The sequence below is a fragment of the Cololabis saira genome, chromosome 8 (assembly GCF_033807715.1).
Source record: "Cololabis saira isolate AMF1-May2022 chromosome 8, fColSai1.1, whole genome shotgun sequence".
Taxonomy (NCBI): Eukaryota; Metazoa; Chordata; class Actinopteri; order Beloniformes; family Belonidae; genus Cololabis; species Cololabis saira.
Genome location: NC_084594.1, coordinates 11,581,005 through 11,604,681, shown reverse-complemented (window position 1 = coordinate 11,604,681; position 23,677 = coordinate 11,581,005). Strand labels below are relative to the sequence as shown.

Here is a 23,677-nt window from a genome sequence, read left to right as displayed (position 1 = left end):
TCATTACTTGTGACCCTGTCTTTCTTTACCCGAGGACAAGCTATGGATTTTACAGTGACAACTCTATAACAAATTGCTTTACAGGGAGCAGGTGTTGGAGGACAACAACGCCAGCATCATCCAGCCCTCCCCTTTTCCTTGTGTCAGGCTTTGAGCCAGCTACCAGCTGTGGTCTTTAAGGGGTTAGATGCAGGGGCCCAAGCTCCTATTCTGGGCCCTTCTCATGGCCCGGACTAATTTTGGATGTGGAAAAGGGCAACAAGAGAGAGAAGACAAAGAGGAGGAGATGAAGAAATTGATTGGGGCCACAACAGTGTGTTTGGACGTGAAGAGCTGAACATTGTTGCATGTCCATTACAATACGATCACGAATGGCAAATGGGTGGTTTTAACAGACGTACATTTGAGGTTTGACTCCTTCTTTACCTCGGTTTCATCCTCTCAATTTACTTGATACTAGGGGTGGGCAAAAATATCGATATGGTAATATATCGCGATACTTTTCCAGCCGATTCAATATCAATATTAAAATTTGAATATCGATTTTTTTTTTTTTTTTTTTTTTTTTTTTTTTTAAATATTTTTTATCCCCGATTTTTTTCCCATTATATCACCCAGCGCTCCTACCTAAGTGACAGTCCTGGGCATTGCCACTCTCTACCAACCCTGGGAGGGCCCTGCACTGAGCTCAGGTTTTATTTCAAGTTTTATTTCATTTTATAATGTATTTTTTATATAACACAATTGCCTGTCCTTAAAAAATGAAGAATAATGGACAGAGGTTTATTTATTTATGGATTTATATCTATACTGACTGATCACTGTGCCTGTCCTTGGTTTTAGTACCATCTTTCTTGTATTTATTATCATTTGCCACATAATTAAAGCAACCTCATACTAAATTTAATGTTAATTTCATATGATGTAAATAATATGAAAAACATATACAAATAAGTTGTAACTTTAGCTTGTATAGTTATAATAAAACATTGTTTTGACTCAGTTTGTCCCATGTATTTTCACTATCATCTGATGTACATACAACTTGGATTTTAAGATGTGTAATGCATTTTTAAATTTTTCGGTGAACTATGACAGACAGGCGCCTCTACTGAAGTTCATTGTGCTTCATCACAAGCATGTGTCACACAATCCCACCAGCAGAAGCTCTGACAACCTGTCTGTACTTAGACGAGCAAAGCGGGAGAAAGGGACCTCTTGCAGCTCATCAACCTGAGCCTGTGTTTATGGAGGATGGGGCTTTGCCGGAGGAGCAGGCGTGCCTGTGCTGGATCTTGGGATGCCGCTCTGCTGTCCTGCGCTGGAATGTTAATAAGGTGAGCTGAGCGAAAGAGAGGTGACCCGTCCCGTTAACCAGCTAACCCTTTCCCCAATGGGAATTCTGCTTGTCGGAAAGGCCTCGTCATCGAGTGCTCACCGTTCAGGCCACACCGGGTGATTGAGAGTGTCCTCGTATGTGTGTGTGTGAAGGACACACAGACGCAACATGTGGTCTGACTTTAAAGATGGGAAACGTATCACATAAACAGAACAGTGGGTAGTTTGTGAGATTACACAACCACGTACAAATCGTCACTCAACTCCTCTCTCTTAAGTGGTATCACTTTAACGACATACCACAAGAGCACTGTTTATAGTTTGAGCAGCGTGGAGGACAAGGTAATAGTTCATCCCACTTAAAATTTTCATAGATTCTCTTCACATCCAAACAAAAAGGCCAAAGGGGTTTCATTGTCCACAGACAAATATATCACATCACAAAACCAATTTCTTTAATTACGAATGCCTCCGGCTGGTGCCATGTAAGCACAAGAAAACAGAATATCCTTGATTTCCGTCGAACAGAGATGCTTCCATGTTGGCTCTGTCAATGCTTTAGGGTTCACACGTTATAGTCTTATTCCTATCTTATATAACATTTTAATAATATATGAATAGAATAAACATCTGAATGTATAATGAACCATATCTGAGTCACACCGATGTCTCAACCTGATGTCAGAAATGTATCAAAACTAATAAAATACTGACCTCTGGAGGACAAAAAGATAAATGCCAATTCATGATTTTTCTCTTCACTGCTTTTCTTTAAACTTATGCCATTGCTGGCAGAGGTGTCAACAGTATTCACATTCATTACTCAGGTAGAAGTATAGATACTAGAGTTTAAAAATACTCCTGTAGAAGTTGAAGTATCCACTCAAGTTTTTTACTCAAGTAAAAGTATAAACGTACTGGTTTCAAAACTACTTAAAGTATAAAAGTAAAAGTAATGTAAGGGGGAAAAAATCCATTAAGGACAAAAGCCATTGAAATGCATCTTAGTATAATGCAAATATATTAAAGAACCATATATGTGTACTATTGAGCATTAACATGTTTCAGAGAGCAGAAGATATGATGACTAGTTGCCTATAAGTATTGTAATGGTGCAAAAAGTCAAAGTTCAGAGGCATGTTATCATTTATCCTAACCTTTATTGGAATGTACATCCAAGTTTAGTTGCAGGAATCTGAGGGAACGGATGTAAGAACAAAACTGGACAAGAACATCTGAAACAACCACAACCTAATTCACTCTATCCGGATGGAGCAATTTAACTGGATAGTTTTTGTTTAAAGGCCGGAATGAAATAGAGTAACAAGGCTGTTTTTAAAATGTAAGGAGTAAAAAGTACAGATAATTGCGTGAAAATGTAAGGAGTAAAAGTAAAAAGTCGTCTGAAAAATAATTACTCCAGTGAAGTATAGATAACCAAAATTTCTACTTAAGTAAGGTAACGAAGTATTTGTACTTCGTTACTTGACACCTCTGATTGCTGGTGACTCAATAGTCTATTACCGTTGTTTGTGCTTTCATCATCTTCTGACATTTTAAATAGGACTGATCAATCAGTGTAAAGGAGGGGAGAACTGATCGACAACAAGATGAAAGGCTGTATCTCATCAGATTCCCACGACTACTGGAATGACTACGACAGTCAGTCATGTAAAGTTAAATAACAACATAATACGTGACAATCATTGAGATGATTTTATTAAATATGTCTCTTTCCAGCCTACAGAGTATTGCAAAGGACCCAACAAAGGCAGGAACTATCAAAAATGACAGATAAGTTGTTATTCAAAGCAATAGAAGACTATTTAAAAAAAAGATGTGTTTCACACTGAGGTGAAGGCATAAAAATAATCTTAGACATCTTGTATAATGGTGACTGCATGTAATATAGATTTATATGATTATCATCGCTATACAGCATTAAAATAATAAAAAAAAACATTTTTATATCACAGTACAGCACTGATCAGATAAGCTGCTATAGAAAACAACCATCAATCATTCTTTGGAGATTTGCACATTTCTTGAAATACAAACTCAATAATACACTGACATAAGACTCTGTCGCACATATTGTTCAAAAAGATAATTTCCTAATAATTGTGTTACGTAACAATCGACATACTTGAGACAAAGTTAAAGTATCGGAACTGAATAATATCGCTGTGATTAATGAGTTTGTTTGTATATCTTTAATATGATGTCTAAACTGAAGCATCACAAAGACTATACGGTGACAGTACACTGTGCTCAAAATACAATATTGGCACATTTTTCAAACTCACAAGTAGCAATCCCTTAAGCACCACCTGAAATAGTGCCTCACGTTTAAAATAAATCTAATAAATACACATATTATAACAGTGTTTAAGGGACCTCAGTTGAAATAATTGCATAAATCCTGTCATATACAAAACAGCATTGCAGTTAAAACTATGCCACTATGGTACAGCATCTGACAGCTTTCTCGTCTCGTGATGTCGTCGTGTGAGGGGTTAATTCGACGAGACCACCATGTCTAGTTCTTTGACGCCCTCCTGGGTGGACGTGAGGCCGCAGCTGCCCGATAGCGGGCCGTCGGAGAAGTGGCCGGTGGACTTGGGCACCGGGGCCGGGGACGGAGGGGCCTGGGCCAGGCCGGGCTTCTTGGGAGGGATGGGTGGAGGGTTCCCCCTGTCCGCCCTGGGGATGGTGGGGGATCGGATCCCCTGGAGAACCGCCCCCGCCGCCCTCCCGATGACGGGAGACAGGGGAGCCGCCAGGCTGCGGTAGTCCGTGCCGAACGGGGAGTTATTATTGGCCGTGGTGAGCTTCGCCGCGGCGCTCTGCTGGACGGTGGTGAAACGAGACAGGACTTGAGTGACCGTGCTGCGCGCCATCTGCTTGACCGGGCTGGCCTCCGGGGAGGAGGAGCCGCCGGCCACCGGGGAGAGCTCGGGCGGGGCGGCAGACGACTGGGACGGGGGCTCGGGGTCGATCGTGCCCTGGAACTTGTGGCGAGCTGCGTGGAAACGCTGGTTGATCCCGGCCTGGAACGGAGACTGATAGCTTCCGGGGATTTGGCTGCCGTTTGGCGGGCGTTTGGAAAGAACCGGAGAGGTGCAGGGGGAAGGACAAGAAAACGGAGGGGAGGAGAGCGACGTCTGCGCCTGATGAACCGGAGGGTTCTCGTCTCCGTTCTGGAGCGACATCTTGTCTGGGATTAGATTGTTGGAACCGTGAAGTCCATTGGTCTCCGGGGGACAAAGGTGGCCGTTGACTCTGTCTTCCTCAACGTCCTCAACCTTTACGGGATCTGCTGCTGGGAGAACTTTTGTCGTCCATTCATTCCCCGATGCTTCCCCTGGAGTTGTATTGGGTCCTCTCCTTTCTTTCATCAAGTAAACCTCCTCCATCTTCCTTTTCAGCTCCTCCACCTGATCAAAAAACAAATGAGTCTTTTTAAGCAAGAATAGAATAGAATAGAAGTGCAGCAGCCAAAACACACACACGCTTTATACAAAAAATGTAAAATAGAAATAACCAATAAATAGTTAAATAATAAAAAGAGCAATATAAAAAGTAGAAAAAGAGTATGTACAAGAGAAAAAAAAAATAGTAAACACAAAAAAAATTGATAATATTTACAAAAAAACTTACAAAAAAAAAAAAAAAGAATTGGGCTACGTTCGCGATTCTCCCTCTCGTGCTGCATTTACAGGACTGTCTCAGAAAATTAGAATATTGTGATAAAGTTCTTTATTTTCTGTAATGCAATTAAAAAAACAAAAATGTCATACATTCTGGATTCATTACAAATCAACTGAAATATTGCAAGCCTTTTATTATTTTAATATTGCTGATTATGGCTTACAGTTTAAGATTAATATTCCCAGAATATTCAATTTTAATCGTAATCAGAATCAGAATCAGAAAAGGGTTTATTGCTTTATTGCTATAGTTTGTTAACACACACACAAGGAATTTGTTGTGATGATTGGTGCAACACAATACAAATATAAAAACAAATGTATAAGAGATAAAATAAAATGTATAAACAATAAAATAAAATGAAATGTATAAACAGAAATGTACAATTTGAGGTTTTAAAGTGCCGGATGAGTCTGTACAAAAAGTGACTTAGGATGGCTTAGGACAGATAAAATGTATAGACAGAAATGTACAATGAGGTTTTTAAAGTTGGGATAGGATATTTGAGTTTTCTTAAGCTGTAAGCCATGATCAGCAATATTAAAATAATAAAAGGCTTGCAATATTTCAGTTGATTTGTAATGAATCCAGAATGTATGACTTTTTTGTTTTTTTAATCGCATTACAGAAAATTACAATATTCTAATTTTCTGAGACAGTCCTGTACAGTGATCAGCGTGTGAAAGCGTTCCCACCTGTTGCTGCAGCTGACAACAATGAGCTTCTTCCTTCTTCAAACGGGAGCGGAGCTGCTCGCGCTCCGTGTCGAACTCGGCCAGCTGTTCCTCCACCCTCGCCTCCATCCTCAGGGTTCTCGTCCTCTCCTCCTCCAGCTCTTTTCTCAGGCCGTGACACACCTCTTTTTCCTAAGTAAGAAAACAGTCTCTTCAGCCGTGGTGGGAAACATGACTAGAGTGACCAAGAATAAGTAAAAAAAACATCAGCTATGGGTTCTGATAAGGTTTTTCTGGTGGTCTTTCATTACAAATGTGCTCTTTCTCGGTTTCTATGACAATAATATCCTGAAGTTAAAAAGAAGCTTTGTCCTTTGATTATCAATGAGGTTGATCAATGAGCCGAAATCTTACAGCTTTACAGGTTGGCAGTGAATTTACTTGTGACGTTGTGAACAATATCTTGTATAAAAGCTACTATTAAAAATAGCCTAAATCCAAATAAATTTTTTTAAGGTTACATAAAAGCTCAATTTAAAGTAGAGGTATAATTTAGAAAATTAACTAAAACTATGCACTACTGTAACCAAATTAAAAAATAAGTTCAAAAATAAAATATTAAATAAATATAAAACATTGATATGATAATATTATAATAATACCATGATAGTAGCAATTTGAAGCAAGTGTTTGCATGACTGCTCTCTACGACCATTTAGCCGAGGAGTTGGTGAAGCAGCACCACATCATACCAGGTGCCCTGTAAGCCACTTGGTTTGTTAAACTTTTTTTTTTTTTTTTTTTTTACACACCCTACTCATAACCTCTGCTCTCCGCGCTGTACAGTCTCTTGCCAAGAACCACTTAATTCATCACTCCTTGCAATTTATAGTACCGTATTCTCCGCACTATAAGGCGCAAGCCTTACATTTTTTCAAAAGCTGACCATGCACCTTATAATCCGGTGCACCTTATTTATGGATCAATATTGAGCCGCAACAGGTCTCGCAACTACAGTAAGCAGCCGCCAGGCCCGGACTGCCATAGGGAGAACCGGGAGTATTCTATACGTTTACTATACTAGTAATAGTACTATACTATAGTATTCTACTATAGAAGTATTCTATACTACACATATCATACGTTATGCATCCATTAGAGTCTAATGGATGCATAACGTAACCCTAGCCTCTACTGTAGCGGCTTATAATGCGGTGCGCCTTATATATGGAAAACAGTTTTAAAATATGTCCTTCATTGAAGGTGCGCCTTATAATGCGGTGCGGAAAATACGGTATTTTTTTTGTTTTGTTTTCGTCTTTGTTTTTTTTGTCTTTGCTTCTTGTCTAGATACCTCTGTTACTTGTTCAATATATCCATTCTTTTTTAATGTTTGAACCCAAATTATTTGTCTTGTTTTGTATAAAACCTCCTGAGTCGAGGTTCATAAAAGGGTAGGCATAATAATAAGCCTTGGCTTCAGCCTATACCTTTTCAGTGCCACTTAAAATATTGGACCTTTTTATTTATGTTGTATCCAAATGGACCGAAATAAAAAAAAAACTCAAAATAAAAAAAAAAAAGCTGCTTTCATGGGGTCCGAGGTGACCATTCGGACATTCGAGGAGACGACAGGCCCCACGCGGCGCCTGCTTGTGCTCGGCTGTCACCGAAAGTACCGACACCAGGTAACTTTTTAGCGACTGTTTCAGCTTTATCGCCCTCCCTGATAGAGGGGATATATATATATATATATATATATATATATATATATATATATATATATATATATATATATATATATATATATATATATCTATATATTATATTTAGTATTTCTCTCCGACATATCTCAGGAGAAAAACAGACACAATGAGAAAAGCCTTCTCTTCCACGTTAACTGGGGTGATGAATTGAAAAAGAAAAAAAAAAACAGCAAAAAAACATCAGACTAAAGGATTTCTTTCCCTCTACATTTTCTCTGCTACGGGTCACATATGCTCTCCCTTTGTTGGGAATGACTGAAAGGATACTTGTGCTCAAAAAAAGGACAGAAAATAAACACTATGTGGACACAGGCTCATAATCAAGGAGGATATGCCAAAGGTAAGAAACTGAAGCGGCTGACTTGGATTCAATATGCGCGTACCTTGTCAAGTTTGCGGCCCAGCTCAGTGAGACGGTGACCCTCCTCCAGGGCTCTGGCGCTCGCCCACTTGCACTCCTTGGCCAAAGCGCAGGAGAGCTGCTTGTGCTGGGCCCGTTCCTCCTCCAGCTGCTCCGTGATCCGCCGCTGCTCCTTTTCCAGCCGACGAACCTGGCTCCGCTCAAACTCCAGCTACGACCACCGGGGACAACGCACGTGTGTCAGTAACGGTGCCCAAAATGATAACCCTTTTTGTCAAGCTTTAAAAATGTTTTCCACCAACATCTCCTGATTTGTGTTCCACCTTTTGTACAGATATTTGCCGTGAAATCTCCGTCACTGTTAGCTACCTGTTGTTGCAGACGCTCTCGTTCCTTTTCCAGGATATAAGTGACATCGTCTCCCTCTGCAGTGTCCTCGGCATGCCTCCTCCTTTCTTCTTCAAGATCAGCAATAACCTACAACAAGTGCAGAAAGAAGAAGGTGATTTGAGAGTCAGATCGTCACAAATGAGTTGAATACGGAGTAGCTAAAACTAGCAGATGCTGATGCCACAAAGCTTTGGCATAAGACGTGAAATGCTCTATGTTTGTTCAGGTTCTTTATTAAGTGCCTGCTGTAAGCTTATTACAAGCATCTGAAACCGTTAAATCATCAACTTAGAAATGACTAGGGGTGTAACAATATATCGTGCCACGAAATTTCGCGATACAAAAACATCACGATACGTGTCGTGGAGGTGACAAAGTGTATCGTGATATTGGGTTATTAATATTAATCTATTGTGTTGACTATAACGCGCATCCGACCACGCGTGCCGACCGCGCCTCGACCCGCGGACCAAAATCTTCCTCCGCTCAGAAGAAACTAGGACCGTTTTGCGGTCCCATTTTGAGCTCTGAACTTTTACTTATGTAAGGCTGGTGTAGAGTTAAGCCTTACCTTATTAAATTAAACCTTTTTCGGGTCGTGAGTAGGATAAACACGGGACAACTTCTGCTGAGTTCCAGTGTACTTTAATGTCCGCTCAACAGTGTAGGATTTTAGAACATCAACACAGCAGCTAGTGCCGTACTGTGGCGTATCACTCCGCCCAATCTAAAACAGACTAATCACTACAGATAAACTGACTAGTGTCATTATAGTCCCTAATTTACAGAATATAAAGAATATATTTATAAAATAATGAACCCTGAATTACCAAAATAACCTTCTTAACAAAAATAAATCTCCTCTTACACTTATAAGGTGAGCATGAATCAATCTTTTTTATGATGTAAAATTGTATGTATTTATTTACTTTTATTTATTTATTTAATTTTAGTTGTTACATTTCTGGAAAAGAAAAAAGTCAAATCATACATGAGAGAAACTATTGTGGCAAAATATTTTTACTTGTATGAAACTGAAGATGCATAATGTAAACCTGACATTTACTTTTAGTTCAGTTTGTGGAAAATGGTTGGCCTGGCTTTCTCTTTAAAACCTAAACAGTTATAAAGCATAACAATAGGGTAAACACACAGCATTGTTTTGTATTTTGTGTCTTTCAAATAAAAGACAATTTTTTCCAGTCATATGTTCCTCATTCAAGGTTGTTAAAATTTTTTAATTTAATTTAATTTTAGTTGTTAAATTTCTGGAAAAGAAAAAAGTCAAATCATACATGAGAGAAACTATTCAGTTTGTGGCAAAATATTTGTACTTGTATGAAACTGAAGATGCATAATGCAAACCTGACATTTACTTTTAGTTCAGTTTGTGGAAAATGGTTGGCCTGGCTTTCTTTTTAAAACGTAAACAGTTATAAAGCATTACAAACTGTAACAATAGGTCAAACACAGAGCATTGTTTTGTATTTTGTGTCTTTCAAATAAAAGACCATTTTTTCCAGTCGTATGTTCCTCATTCAAGGTTGTTAAAAAATACTGCTATAATATCGTATCGTTATCGTGACCTCAATATCGTGTATCGTACCGTATCGTGAGATTAGTGTATCGTTACACCCCTAGAAATGACAAAAATGCCCTAACGTAGCAGCGCAGACCCACACTCACCCTCCGGTGCCGGCTCTCGGCTGCAGCCAGCTGGGCCAGCATCTTCTCCTGCATCCTCCGGCAGTGGCTCACCACCAGTTTGAGAACCACCAGAGGGTTGGACGTGGGGGAGGAACGGCCCGGGTCCTTGTTCTGGACCCCGGCAACCTCGCCGTCCCTCTGCAAGGCCTGGAAGGGGTCGCTGAGGTTGTACCGTCCGTAGCGCTCCTGGATAAACAGCTCCTTATGCTGACCCTAAAGAGACACGACAAGACTTTTTAATAAACTCGACTTCTCCTACGGTTCCGGCTTCTCAGATGACTCGCAGTTAATTGGATCCTGACTGCGATATTTATTTACCTTACTGACAGCTGTAGGACAGACTACAATAACATGTGGAACAAATGGCAGCCGATCCCTGAATCCCAGTGACTCACGTCGTGCTTAACTTGTCCTTTAGCGCCATCCTGTGGCCGATCTTCATCCAGTGACATCATAAGGTCAAAGATTTAATTTGTGGAGTAAGTACACTGTATTTATCTGGGCTCAGTGGGAGAGCTTTTACAGAGACTATTAACCTTGTGCAGGAAGCGCAGGTTCAAGTCCCGGCCTGTCGCTCCACCCATTTCCTGTTCACCTACTTTCTCAATAATGGCCACTAGCACCACAAAAACAGTTAAAAAAAGTATCCTGTATTTCTGAAGTGGCTGTTATTGATATAGCACATCTTGATTGCATAGAATCTAATCTAATATCCCTCGGTCACACATCAAATGCTCACTAAAAGCATCACATGCTGTTCCTCACATAGGACTCTCCTGCAGTCACTTCTTCCTCATTAAAACGGGAAATTGAATATCACGTCCTCATTCACCAGATCAGTACACAAGAAAGGAGGGATAGAAAATAGAAAGAGAAGGATTGCACACAAAAAACGACATGAGAAAGAGTTTTAAGGAAGGAGCAACAGATGGTTTGTGTCTATCTTTAGCAGGCCAGCTGTTCCGGACTGGGCCTCGGCCAACACACAGCCGTTTTCTGTTTAACTCGTCACAAAGGAGGGATGAAAGCGGCAAGACGCTTCAGGTTAAGCAGAGGCCTTCAGGCCCGCCGTGAAATGGGGTTGAAGTGACAGAGGGGGAAGGGGGGCAGACGAGGGAGGGCTGTCGCAGAGCTTTGTCTTGGTATGGTTTCAACAAAAGAGGATCAAGAGATTAGGGAGAGCGGAATCCTCTCTGGCCAGGTGAGGACGGAGCTCTTGACGACTGACACAGATCTTGGGAAGTTTAAAGTTTGGTTGAGAGTCCTGGGGAGGCCTGGGGAGTTCTAACTCTTTTTGTTTGGTTGTTTTCATTAACCCATCTTTTTTATTTCAATAATCCAATACCTACCAGAGGTGTCAAAAGTATTCACATTCATTACTCAGGTAGAAGTATAGATACTAGAGTTTAAAAATACTCCTGTAGAAGTTGAAGTATCAACTCAAGTTTTTTACTCAAGTAAAAGTACTGGTTTCAAAACTACTTAAAGTATAAAAGTAAAAGTAATGTAAGGGGGACAAAAGCCATTGAAAATGAATGCATCTTAGTATAATGCAAATATATTAAAGAACCATATATGTGTACTATTGAGCATTAACATGTGTTTCAGAGAGCAGGAGATATGATGACTAGTTGCCTATAAGTATTGTAATGGTGCAAAAAGTCAAACTTCAGAGGCATGTTATCATTTATCCTAACCTTTATTGGAATGTACATCCAAGTTTAGTTGCAGGAATCTGAGGGCAGGGGTGTAAGAACAAAACTGGACAAGAACATCTGAAACAACCACAACCAAATTCACTCTATCCGGATGGAGCAATTTAACTGGATAGTTTTTTTTTAAAGACCGAAATTAAATAGAGTAACAAGGCTGTTTTTAAAATGTAAGGAGTAAAAAGTACAGATAATTGCGTGAAAATGTAAGGAGTTAAAGTAAAAAGTCGTCTGAAAAATAATTACTCCAGTGAAGTATAGATAACCAAAATTTCTACTTAAGAAAGGTAACGAAGTATTCGTACTTCGTTACTTGACACCTCTGATAACATACCTACTACTTTTGTATCAACCTTCCCAACTCTATGAGGACTTTCTTGCAAGCAGTCCTGTCTATTTCTCATCCTAGAAGCAGAAACCTGCTCCGCTAATTAAGCTTCACACCATATCAGTGCAACCTGCACATAAGTGATAAAAAAAAAACACATGTTTTCAGGGTCACTTCCAGGTATTCTGCTGTGACTGACATTTCATTTGCAAGCACAGGCTTATGCAACACAAATTAGGCACATACCAGAGATAAAAAAACCTTTCATAGCTCAATCCATGATGACATTAATTACAAATGCTGCAGAGCTTCACAGGTCTTTTTTTACGTCAACCGGAGTTGACGCTCGTGCGCAGTTGTGAGGCTTTCCTGCTGTCATTTGATCCAGTCTTGGGAGGATGGTGTGAAGCCAGATCAAAAAGCCGGGTGGCTGGAACAGGAAAACGCAGCGCGCCCTGGAGTATTCAAAAATGCCTCTCAAGTGATGGTGCTCTTGAAAGCCACACGACTTCATCGTGACTGCCTTCTGTGCTACGCAGGACATCTACAGTAGTCCTTATACAAACCGCGTTAAGGCTCAACTTTAATAAAACATGCAAACGCTATTTTTTATAAGCACTGGAGCATATCATAGCACACAATGATCAAGTTAACTTCAATAACTTCTTACGTTGGCTCACAGCACCGACTGTCTACTATAATGTGTCACTTTATGGTCCAAGTTAAAAAATGTTTGATCAGAGTTTATAATCTTAATGCTCATATGTGCTAAAATCCCTTGATTTGCTTGTAAAAACAAACCCTTGATTTGCAAGTGATTGCTTATAGAGGAGCGACAGGAAGGAAAGGCTCGGTTTGAGATCTTGTCATTTACTTCTGTAAGGCTCTCAGTCAACTTTCATCGTTATTTTCCCTCATGAACACAGACTGCGTTTCATTTCTCCCCTTCTCAGTTCTCTTCCCTGACCTTCAATGAACAGATAGACGGCTGCACAACACAAAGGGAAGCTGTTTTCGCCTGCATCAATCCCCCGCTGTTGTGAAGACTTGTTAAGGGAATGGAAAGAAGGATTTGAGGAAACATTTCTGATGTTTCTTTACATGTTGCACGCAAATATATATCATGGCTTATTAATAACATAATCTAGTGCAGTGGTTCTCAAATGGGGGTACGCGTACCCCTGGGGGTACGTGAAGGCACTACAGGGGGTACGTGAGATTTAAAAATATACATATATTTAAAAAGTAGCATCCATGCAAAAATCCTTTAAAATAAATATTTAATAAATAATTGAGGAAAATATAAGTCTAAATTCATAAAATTAATTTTATCTTCAGGAGTAGGCTATTCAACTTATTATCCTAAAACTGCAGAGTATCCCACACATCACCTGGCTTCACCTGTCAATCACTTGGACCAATGATGGAGTCGTGGTTGAAGCATAGCAGCAATATTTTTATGTTTAATAAATCAGTTACTGATGGCAGAGTGCTCTGTTTTAGGTCTTTTTTTTACAACCAAAAGTGCTTTGCGCTGGTTAGGAGGTACTTGGCTGAAAAAATATTTCACAGGGGGTACATCACTGAAAAAAGGTTGAGGACCACTGATCTAGTGCACATGCAAAACACTGTTTGTGTAAGCAAAAGCACTTGGCTGTTCTCCATCACAGTCCAGCTTCTGCCTTCATGCCTACAGCTCCTTTTTGCACGGGAACTCACCACGGCTGCACCGGTCCCGGCTTCTATTTTGCTGACATATGCCCGTTTTTAGGTTTTTCCAGTGTGCAATAGCGGTGATAAGTCCAATATGTGACAAAAGCTGGGCTTGTGCATGTAATTAATGTGCTCTAATTTGAAAGGGATATCTGTTTACAGTTACCCAACAGAGTCACTGTAGAAAAATATGAATAAATGTGTCATTACTGACACTGACCCCTATCAGCTTATGAGTCTTAGAAAAAAGAAAAAAAAAAAAATCACTCCTCTGTGCTTCAGCGCTGGCCTGTTCACAAACAACACAGGAGGTTAAAACTCTGTCGCCTCCATTTACAGGCCCAAGTCATTCACACCGTATAAACCTGACAGTTAATTAAAGGCTCATTTCCATATTTGAATCCCTTTTGAACTTAAAGAAAAGGTTTCTACTCCTTTCCCAAACCAAAGGGACTTAATGGATCCCTGCAGGGCTTTGTATGCCAAATATAAGCGTTGCCAAAGACCCACTTCCTTTTCAAAGCCACAGTGTGAGCAGCTGCAAAAGTGAGTCACAGGGGGAAAAATACAGCGGATAGTTAGAATGCCACCGATAGTTCTGCATAATTAAATATAGATTATTACTAAGACCAAAAAAACCACACAAACACCGTTAATCTCACATCCTGGACTTGCACAATATCCAGTAGAAGATCAGTGATAAGATTACAGAGATCTAAATCTGCAAACTCTTATCCTCTCAAGCAGATCTGTTTTTTAAAAGAATTTGTCCCAGCATCGCTCTATCACCATAGCGATATGTGCTTCAGTTAAACATTTCTTATATGACACGGTGTAGCAGTGAGACATCAGTTGAGGCTGACACGAGTGTCATGACTTCTTACTTCTGCAATTACTCTCCGTCTCCATGCAAACATTTGCTAACAAACGCTGAGCAAACGTTAGAACAGAGGTTCATGAGAGTTTGATTGGTTTTGAAGAGAATTTTAGAATAAGCAAAAATACATTTTGAACTAAAGATGTCATTTGAAGAGTGACGGCACTGCAGTTGAGGTAAAGTTTAGGAGTCACTGCGTGCGAACCTGGACTTCTCCAAACGATTCCAAGTCAAATATCCAAGTCAAACTTTGATCTGCTGGGAGAAAAATCCAGATAACCCGAGAAGAGTTCAACTGTTCCGGGACATAAACGTCTACAAACTTTTGTGGCAACCCATTCAACGACAACTTCAGCAGACAAATACTGCCATTCGTAGATCAATTATGCATGCGTGTCGGAAAAGAGCCTGATAATTGGGTAATGTTTTACAGATAACGATCTACCTTCGTGTTAGGGCAAGACCGAAGATTCCCCATCGTCAATTCCCTTAACAACCCGAGCGCAGGGAAGTCTGAACTTGTGTTTTCACTTTCTGGAACTCATTAAGAAATATAGAAATACAACTGTGCGGAACGATGAAAGCATCTTAAAACACGGGAGGACTGAAAAGTTTTGCAGCTAATACGCCTTTAGAGCACAGTTTAAATCCCTTCCGTTTATTTTCCTTCAAATGCCTGATTGCACTCTTATAAATGCACTGAAGGACTAAAGATGGCTCCGATGAAAGGGTTAACAGTTTGTGCAGATGGAAGCATGAAAGAAGCACAGCCGTATTCCTCCCAAGTTCCAGTTAAGGCCAGTGTTTATTTATTCACTCCTACTCTCGCTCACATTGAGTCATCAGGCACCCAGTGAGCTGTAACTCCTCTTGCCTTAGATGGCCAGATCACTGGGGAAATGAAGGAATGTTGTCTAGACACAACACAAGAACGTTCAGCGGCGGGGCTCTCTTGCTCGCTGGCCGCCTCCCCCCCCACCGTTTGTTCTTTCACGGCGAACGGTGAGCGGCATTCTGAGAGCAGAACGACTGTAAAAGTCAAACGTTCACGGTGAGGATAAAGCGCGGGGAGTTTGTTAAATGTTTCGCACAGCCACAGGCATCTTCTGATGAGGTGCTGCATAATTAAGTTGCTTACTCACTGCTTTATCTTGAATTTGTGGTTTTTAGTCAGAGTAACAGCTTGCTGCTGTTTTGCTGTGTTTTTAAATGAAAAAATAAATGATCTATCACTCTTAAAGCGTGTGAAAAAGCCACGGAAAGAATCGCAGTCCGTGAGAATTGGCACTTAAAAGGCTATACGGAAAAGTGGACGATTAATTCTTTTAATAAAATGCAGCATTTATCCTGCAAAGTTAAGATACCTCCAGGTAGTTGTGCTATGTGAAACTGACTGTGCACTCCATTAATAGTTGTGTTTCCACTTTGTTCATGGGAACTGTTATATTTGGGGAAACCAAACGTGCCTAATTGATGATACAAGGTCCAAATTCTCTTGCAGATGTTCAGTCACATTTGCATATGAACCACATGATTTTCATACGTAACAAACCAGTCAATGAAGCCTTGTGCCTTATCAATGGAGGCACTGTGGAGCTGGAAAAGACCACTCCTGTGGGCTCGGAGATGACCATCATCGGATTACGGTGATTCCTCAGAAATACACTTTCCATTGATTTGCCTCAATTCTTCCCTCTGAAGGGACAAAAGGACTCCATCGCACACAAATATAGTTTTGAACATTTATTTTTAATACTTGCAAAACTAGCTGCATTGTGCAACTCCTTATTTTGCAGGGTCACTATAAGGAAGATGGAGGTTGTGAAATCAGCGCTACCTTATTGAACCAAATCAGACACTTTAAAGGGAAATGTTAGATGTCGTAATACGATGCATGCAGTACAATCAGACAGTACCAAACCATCTCTGAGTTATTAGAGAAGCAGTCTAGTCTCTGGCCCAAAACTAGCAACTGCTATTCAGTGACTGCGTTTACATGCACTCAATACCCCTTTTAAAACCAGAATATTGGCAATAACCCGAATTTGCACGGCCACGTAAACACCAATAACCCCTTTGAATAACCCAAATTTGCTCATATTCCGGTTTTTAAAAACCCGAATATGACCCCTGGGTTACTCCTTTTAAAACCTGAATATTCGGGCATATAAACGCCAAACGGGAATTTGTTTTCTGCGCATGCTCTGTTCGCAAGGAATCCTGGTCTTTTGAGTCCAGGAAGTTCTTATAAGCACGGAGAAACGCAAGACCACGCCACACTTTTGGAGTGAGGAGGAGACTAATCACTTCATAAATGTAATGAAGGATATGAACATTTTGGCATTTGTAGACGGTAGAAAGTACCGGGATAGCGAGATTTACTAGAAGATGAGCGAAAAGTTGTGCGAAGCAGCATTTGTTTTGAATTTGGATACAGGAAGAAGAAGCGGAAATGACGCTAATTGTGTCATCACGTTCTCCGCGCGTCACTGGTTTGATCGGGATATCCCGAATGATTAATTACCATGTATACAGGGAAACTCTGTTTGCTCACGCATGTAAACGGAATATTCCGAATGTTTCAATAACCGGAATATTAGTAATAACCCGAATTTTGACTGCATGTAAACGTAGTCAGTGTTTGCCTTCGAAAGGAATTGCATTCAGGAGCCACTTGAATATCATAACCATGATAGCAGCTCTGATTGTCGTTACCTTTAGAGCTTCGATGACGAGGTCCCTGGCCTCCAGCTCTCCTTCTAGGATGCTGAAAAGCATCAGCAACTCCGGCTTGGTCATATTTTCCATGTTCAGTTTGGACTGTGAGGGCAGAAGATGGAAACAGAAAACCCTTTAGAAATGACATGTATCCGTTAATGCCTGCTTGACGTGAATCCGCCAGATTACTTTATCTACTCAAACATGGGTAACAGAGTCGAGCCACTAATCTTGCTTCCCACAAACTGTACACCAATTGCTCGGGTATTTTATTTACTTCTTGAAAGAAAGTCCTGTGTTTTCCAAATCCACAAGAATCAGACCTCTAGACAGACATCTGATGTCGTCCAGTGATTCATGAGCTTTTTGTGGGCATGTGGTTATTTTTATTTGGGGAGGGAGTCATTTTGAAAAGTCTGCTTCTTTTTTTTTTTTACCTGACATTAAACACAGAAATAAACACATAACTACATCTCTAAAATGTAGTTCATCTGAGAGTTACTCTCAGATGTGGCAAAAAATCTAAGCTGACACGCTGATTGGAAGCAGACAGATTCCACTAATAGTGTGTATGTCACATAACGTTTGAATGGCTTCCTAATTTATTTTGCTGCCAGTCCTGATGGGTGCTGTGACAGTTAGTTATTTTGTGTTTAAAACGCGATGTGGTCCCTCTGTTAATGCCTGTTCACTCTCATCTCACAGCTGTGTTGGTTCTGCTGACAGGCCCTGCGGTGTCCACATCTTAAACCCCGAGTGCACATATGCAGGCCCCTCTTTGAAATAAGATCAAAGCTGCTGATGTTAGTACACTAAGCATCCTCTTCAGATGAGAATCATCATGTTCGGCATGTTGGACAGATCAACACTACACTACCCGGCAGCTTATTAACGCACACAGTCAAGCTTGAATCACTGAAATATCACTCATGCTGGCTGAAGAAGCACCTGAAAAGTCTCCATCTGTACTATCGGGGCTGTGATCAAAACTCTGAATTAAGCCCCTGGTGATCATCCACAACTCATGAAGTCATGAGGAGACCGTGGGTTAATCTCTGTCAGCGGAGGCTGACATAATGATAGAAAAGTTTAGTTTTATTTCAGTTTATTTTTTTATTTGTTAGAGAGGGACAACGTACTAGGGATGGGCGGTATGGACTAAAAAATGTATCACGATAATTTCTGGCATTTATCCCGATGACGATAAAAATGACGATAAAAAAAATACCAATTCAACTCCACCTTTTCAACTATAAATCTATCACCACATTTCAGAAACATTTCTTTCTTTCTTTCTTTCTTTCTTTCTTTCTTTCTTTCTTTCTTTCTTTCTTTCTTTCTTTCTTTCTTTCTTTCTTTCTTTCTTTCTTTCTTTCTTTCTTTCTTTCTTTCTTTCTTTCAGGCTCATTTCTTTCTTTTTTTCTTTCAGGCTCCTTTCTTTCTCTCTCTCTTTCTTTCTTTCTTTCTTTCTTTCAGGCTCATTTCTTTCTTTCTTTCTTTCTTTCTTTCTTTCTTTCTTTCTTTCAGGTTCCTTTCTTTCTTTCTTTCTTTCTTTCTTTCTTTCTTTCTTTCTTTCTTTCTTTCTTTCAGGCTCATTTCTTTCTTTCTTTCAGGCTCCTTTCTTTCTTTCTTTCTTTCTGGCTCATATTTATCTATCTATCTATCTATCTATCTTTCTTTCTGGCTCATATCTTTCTTTCTTTCTTTCTTTCTTTCTTTCTTTCTTTCTTTCTTTCTTTCTTTCTTTCTTTCTTTCTTTCTTTCTTTCTTTCTTTCTTTCTTTCTTTCTTTCTTTCTTTCTTTCTTTCTTTCTTTCTTTCTTTCAGGCTCCTTTCTTTCTTTCTTTCTTTCTTTCAGGCTCCTTTCTTTCTTTCTTTCTTTCTTTCTTTCTGGCTCCTTTCTTTCTCTCTCTCTTTCTTTCTTTCTTTATTTCTTTCTTTCAGGCTCATTTCTTTCTTTCTTTCTTTCATGCTCCTTTCTTTCTTTCTTTCTTTCTTTCTTTCTTTCTTTCTTTCTTTCTTTCTTTCTTTCTTTCAGGCTCATTTCTTTCTCTCTCTCTTTCTTTCTTTCTTTCTTTCTTTCTTTCTTTCTTTCTTTCAGGCTCCTTTCTTTCTTTCTTTCTTTCTTTCAGGCTCCTTTCTTTCTATCTATCTTTCTTTCTGGCTCATATCTTTCTTTATTTCTTTCTTTCAGGCTCATTTCTTTCTTTCTTTCTTTCTTTCTTTCTTTCTTTCTTTCTTTCTTTCTTTCTTTCAGGCTCCTTTCTTTCTTTCTATCTTTCTTTCAGGCTCATCATTCTTTCTTTCTTTCTTTCTTTCTTTCTTTCTTTCTTTCTTTCTTTCTTTCTTTCTTTCAGGCTCATACCTTCCTTCCTTCCTTCCTTCCTTCCTTCCTTCCTTCCTTCCTTCCTTCCTTCCTTCCTTCCATTTTTACTGTAATTTTTTTGACGGTATATGGTGAACGGTAAAATATCGCCCATTCCTACAACGTACATTAAGAAACATTTTATAAAATAAAATGTAAATGTACCCAATTGTAGCCAAAAGGCTAGTTTACATTGGCAGTCCCCCTGCCAGAAATAATAGGCTAGTACCTAGTAAAAAAAAGATTAAAACACAAGTACAAACACATCAGCAATAACATATAACATATATAATTCAACCCTTACAATATACACAGTTCATCCCCACATCGATAGTATACACATCAATGTTCACATCTTTGATTATCGATCAACCAATTCCTAAGATTATATTTGAAGACAGTGTATGAAATGGACTCTCTAATGTTCTGTGGGATGTTATTCCACTCAGGTGCTGTCTTATAAGAGAAAACTGATTGCCCAAATGCACTCTTTCTAAACGGGATTTTGCAGTCTCCTCAGAAGAATCTCAGACCCGTCATATCTCTAAAAGAAGCAACAACACTTTCTAAACTTGTTGTTTAGCATATAATTAGCCAGTTAAAAAAAAGAACTGGGTTGTGATAAACTGTGCTTTTAGTTGGCACTTGTGTTTATGGGTATGCAGAAGTGAGAAGAGGAATGAGCCGCGAGTCTGGTGAGCTGCCACCACAGCCTACAGTGGCATCCTCTCATCCTCTCGCTCGCAAAGGTCCTGCATTTCATTGGCACTCATGGTTTTGCGGCTCAACCACGGGAGTAAAAATGCTAATTAAACTACAGCTTAAATGCCTCCCTTGATTCTGGTTTACAGGCTTTCCTGCTAATTTCACAGGCGCCCGTGATCCCTGTGAGAAGTGTGAGCACTGTGTTGAGGGAACTGCCTGGACCGGTTGAAGGGTATATGTCACCACGCTTGTGTAGATCGTCATCATTTTGATGATATTCCACCTAATCCCAGTGAGTCAGACACCGTGTTCATGAAAGTTTACAAACACAGCATGATGGCATGGGAAATCCAAATATTCCCACATGTTCCCAAAGCTCCATTTCCGGTTATGAAAAGCCTGCACCAGTAATCTTTTTTATCCCCGTTTGTTTAAAGCCTATCCAATGATGTGGTTCACCTGCAACACTTTAAACTCCCTGAAAACACCCAGTAGCTTTTACTGGATTTAAAAAATAAAAGAAGTGTTTTTCACCAGAGCACAGAGGATCTCTGTTTGTGAGTCACTGGTTCTAACTTGTGTACAGTACCAGAGGTGTCAAGTAACAAAGTACAAATACTTCGTTACCTTACTTAAGTAGAAATTTTGGTTATCTATACTTCACTGGAGTAATTATTTTTTAGACGACTTTTTACTTTTACTCCTTACATTTTCACACAATCATCTGTACTTTTTACTCCTTACATTTTAAAAACAGCCTCGTTACTCTATTTCATTTCGGCCTTTCAAAAAAAACTATCCAGTTAAATTGCTCCATCCGGATAGAGTGAATTTGGTTGTGGTTGTTTCAGATGTTCTTGTCCAGTTTTGTTCTTACATCCGTTCCCTCAGATTCCTGCAACTAAACTTGGATGTACATTCCAATAAAGGTTAAGATAAATGATAACATGCCTCTGAAGTTTGACTTTTTGCACCATTACAATACTTATAGGCAACTAGTCATCATATCTCCTGCTCTCTGAAACACATGTTAATGCTCAATAGTACACATATATGGTTCTTTAATATATTTGCAGCATTATACTAAGATGCATTCATTTTCAATGGCTTTTTGTCCTTAATGGCTTTTTTCCCCCTTACATTACTTTTACACTTTAAGTATACTTTTACTTGAGTAAAAAACTTGAGTTGATACTTCAACCTCACAGGAGTATTTTTAAACTCTAGTATCTATACTTCTACCTGAGTAATGAATGTGAATACTTTTGACACCTCTGCACAGTACACAGGCGATTAAAAAAAAAGGAAAATAAAAACTTATTGCCCTCTAATCCCATCAAAAATCAATAAAAATCCCTTTTTTTTTAAGTCTCAGGTGAGTATGCGAGCTCAGAACACATGACTATACCCAAAGTCTTTCAGAGGGCACTTTAATTTATTAAAGTGTGTTTATTCTTGTACACTTGGAATGAAGACAGAACAGGGACATTGATGTGGCCAACTGTCTTGCCACTTTAAACGATGAGAAAATATTATAAAAGTCCCTCATTCCCATATTCCAGTCAGCGTTGGTTGGAATAAAGAATAACTTGTGCACAAATGCGTGTCATGAGAAAGGAGGGGTCAAACCAGGGGAATCTCAGCCTCAGAGCTGCGTTTCCTCCTTGGCTGGCCTGATGCGGCATGTCTGGATACTAAATTGGATTTATTAACCAGTCCAATTTCTGCACAGGGCACTTGCTTCTTTACGCCCTTCTACTATAATGCATTCTACTTGAGGAATAAACGAGATAAACACGGTGAAAACTCGCAATTACTTGTACAACTTGTGTATTTATAAGTGACTTTCGGATTATTTAACAACTAAAGAGGCTGCAAATGAAATAAATTGTGCTGACACCAAGGTTGAACGGTACTTAAGAATATGATCAAACCAAAAACTGTTTTGGTAGAAAACGATTTGCTTTGAGGGGCCTAAAAGAAATCATCTTATAATGTAATTTGTCCAAGCAGTCTGGCTTGAAGCGTTTCAGTACTTTAGGTAATATCCCTTTTTTTTCTCTTTTTCTTTTTTCTTTGGCCTAAACAACACGAAGGAGTCCCGCAAGCTTTTCTCAACAGTTTCACACGGTCCATACGAAAACGTTGTCAGCGGGTTTTCTTACCTTCATGTGGCCCTCTAAGGTATTTCAGAAGAGCAGCATGAACTTTTCTTCTGTCAGAAGATTTCTTTCACTTGATTTGCGTCTTCTGATCCCGACGCAGCGGAACACTGGAAGGCCAAGTAGCGCCACGATTGACGGCCGAGCGAGCCAATGAGCGAAGAGCATCCGCGAGAACGGACCAATCAGAGAAGGGCTTTCGGGAATGGTGGGCGGAGTCAGCCTGTTGGATTTCTTTGTTTAGCGTCTCTTTGGCTGCAGCTCCTTCAAGAGTCTCCTGCAGGCAGGAAGACTGTTTCGGTCTCTGCAGATGTTCTCCCGGACGACACGTTCATATTTTGGCGTGAAGAAAGCAAATATATACTATTAAGTGTTACTTAAACAATGCATTAGTAGAAAAAATTAAAATAAAATAATAATAGTAGCAATAATATAGAAATAAAGAGGGCTCCATCCACCGGAAGTCTAGTATTCCCGAAAACTGTAAAAAAAACAAGACACATCTCTTTTTCTAGCCCAGTAATCTGCCATTTAAGATAGTTTTTTGATATTTTGTTTACATGTATTTATCAATATTAGCTTTATCGAGGAAAGCTTAGTTAAATAACATTGTTGAATCTTCAATGTTGTTACAAACTTTACTGTTTGAATGTAGTCTAACTCTTAAAAGTAATTTCAGAACCAAACTTTGTACAAACAACACAGATAATGATCTAATAGGCCTATAACACACGAAAAAGTGCTCTAACGTGTGAAAATGTCAAGTAGATCTACATAAATCATTTTATCTGTCAGATGCAATAAAATCTATTTTACGTGATACAAATGTCTCATAAACATGTATTTAACCTTTCACTTTAATTCAGTCCAACATGATAAATTATTTCAGAAAAGGCATTTGTGACTATAATTCATTGATTTGTAGGATTACAGTGGGATTGAGCGCCCCCTGGTGGTCGGACTCTGCTTGGCTGCAGAAGTTCAGGAGGTTGAGAAGATCACCTGGAAAATCAAAAGTGTTAATTTGCTGTTATTTTAGTCAAACTAAAACAATTAAAATAATTTAGAAGGGAAGCAATCATATGTTTTCCAAAGTCTTCTTACCCCTGCTGACTCTCATGTGCAGTATTCAGGAAGAAGACAAACTCTTG

At 39.5% G+C, this 23,677-nt stretch overlaps 1 protein-coding gene across 1 annotated transcript; it reads right to left on the bottom strand.

The window, feature by feature from the left end:
- Nucleotides 1–3,069: 3,069 nt before the first annotated feature.
- LOC133448337 (CTTNBP2 N-terminal-like protein) lies at nucleotides 3,070–22,660 on the bottom strand. The gene is made up of 7 exons (XM_061726760.1): nucleotides 22,530–22,660; nucleotides 17,293–17,397; nucleotides 9,927–10,160; nucleotides 8,220–8,327; nucleotides 7,873–8,061; nucleotides 5,745–5,915; nucleotides 3,070–4,775 (listed from the first exon to the last, which is right to left on the bottom strand). The coding sequence occupies exons 1-7, from the start codon at nucleotides 22,533–22,535 to the stop codon at nucleotides 3,855–3,857; spliced, it is 1,734 nt and encodes a 577-aa protein (XP_061582744.1). The 5' UTR covers nucleotides 22,536–22,660; the 3' UTR covers nucleotides 3,070–3,854.
- Between the last annotated feature and the right edge of the window lie 1,017 nt (nucleotides 22,661–23,677).

Coding starts and splice junctions, on each gene's coding strand:
- LOC133448337 (XM_061726760.1), bottom strand. Junction 8,328..9,926: donor CCGAGAGCCGGCACCGGAGG/GTGAGTGTGGGT, acceptor CACTTGTTGTAG/GTTATTGCTGATCTTGAAGA. Junction 4,776..5,744: donor GTTGTCAGCTGCAGCAACAG/GTGGGAACGCTT, acceptor TTTTTTGATCAG/GTGGAGGAGCTGAAAAGGAA.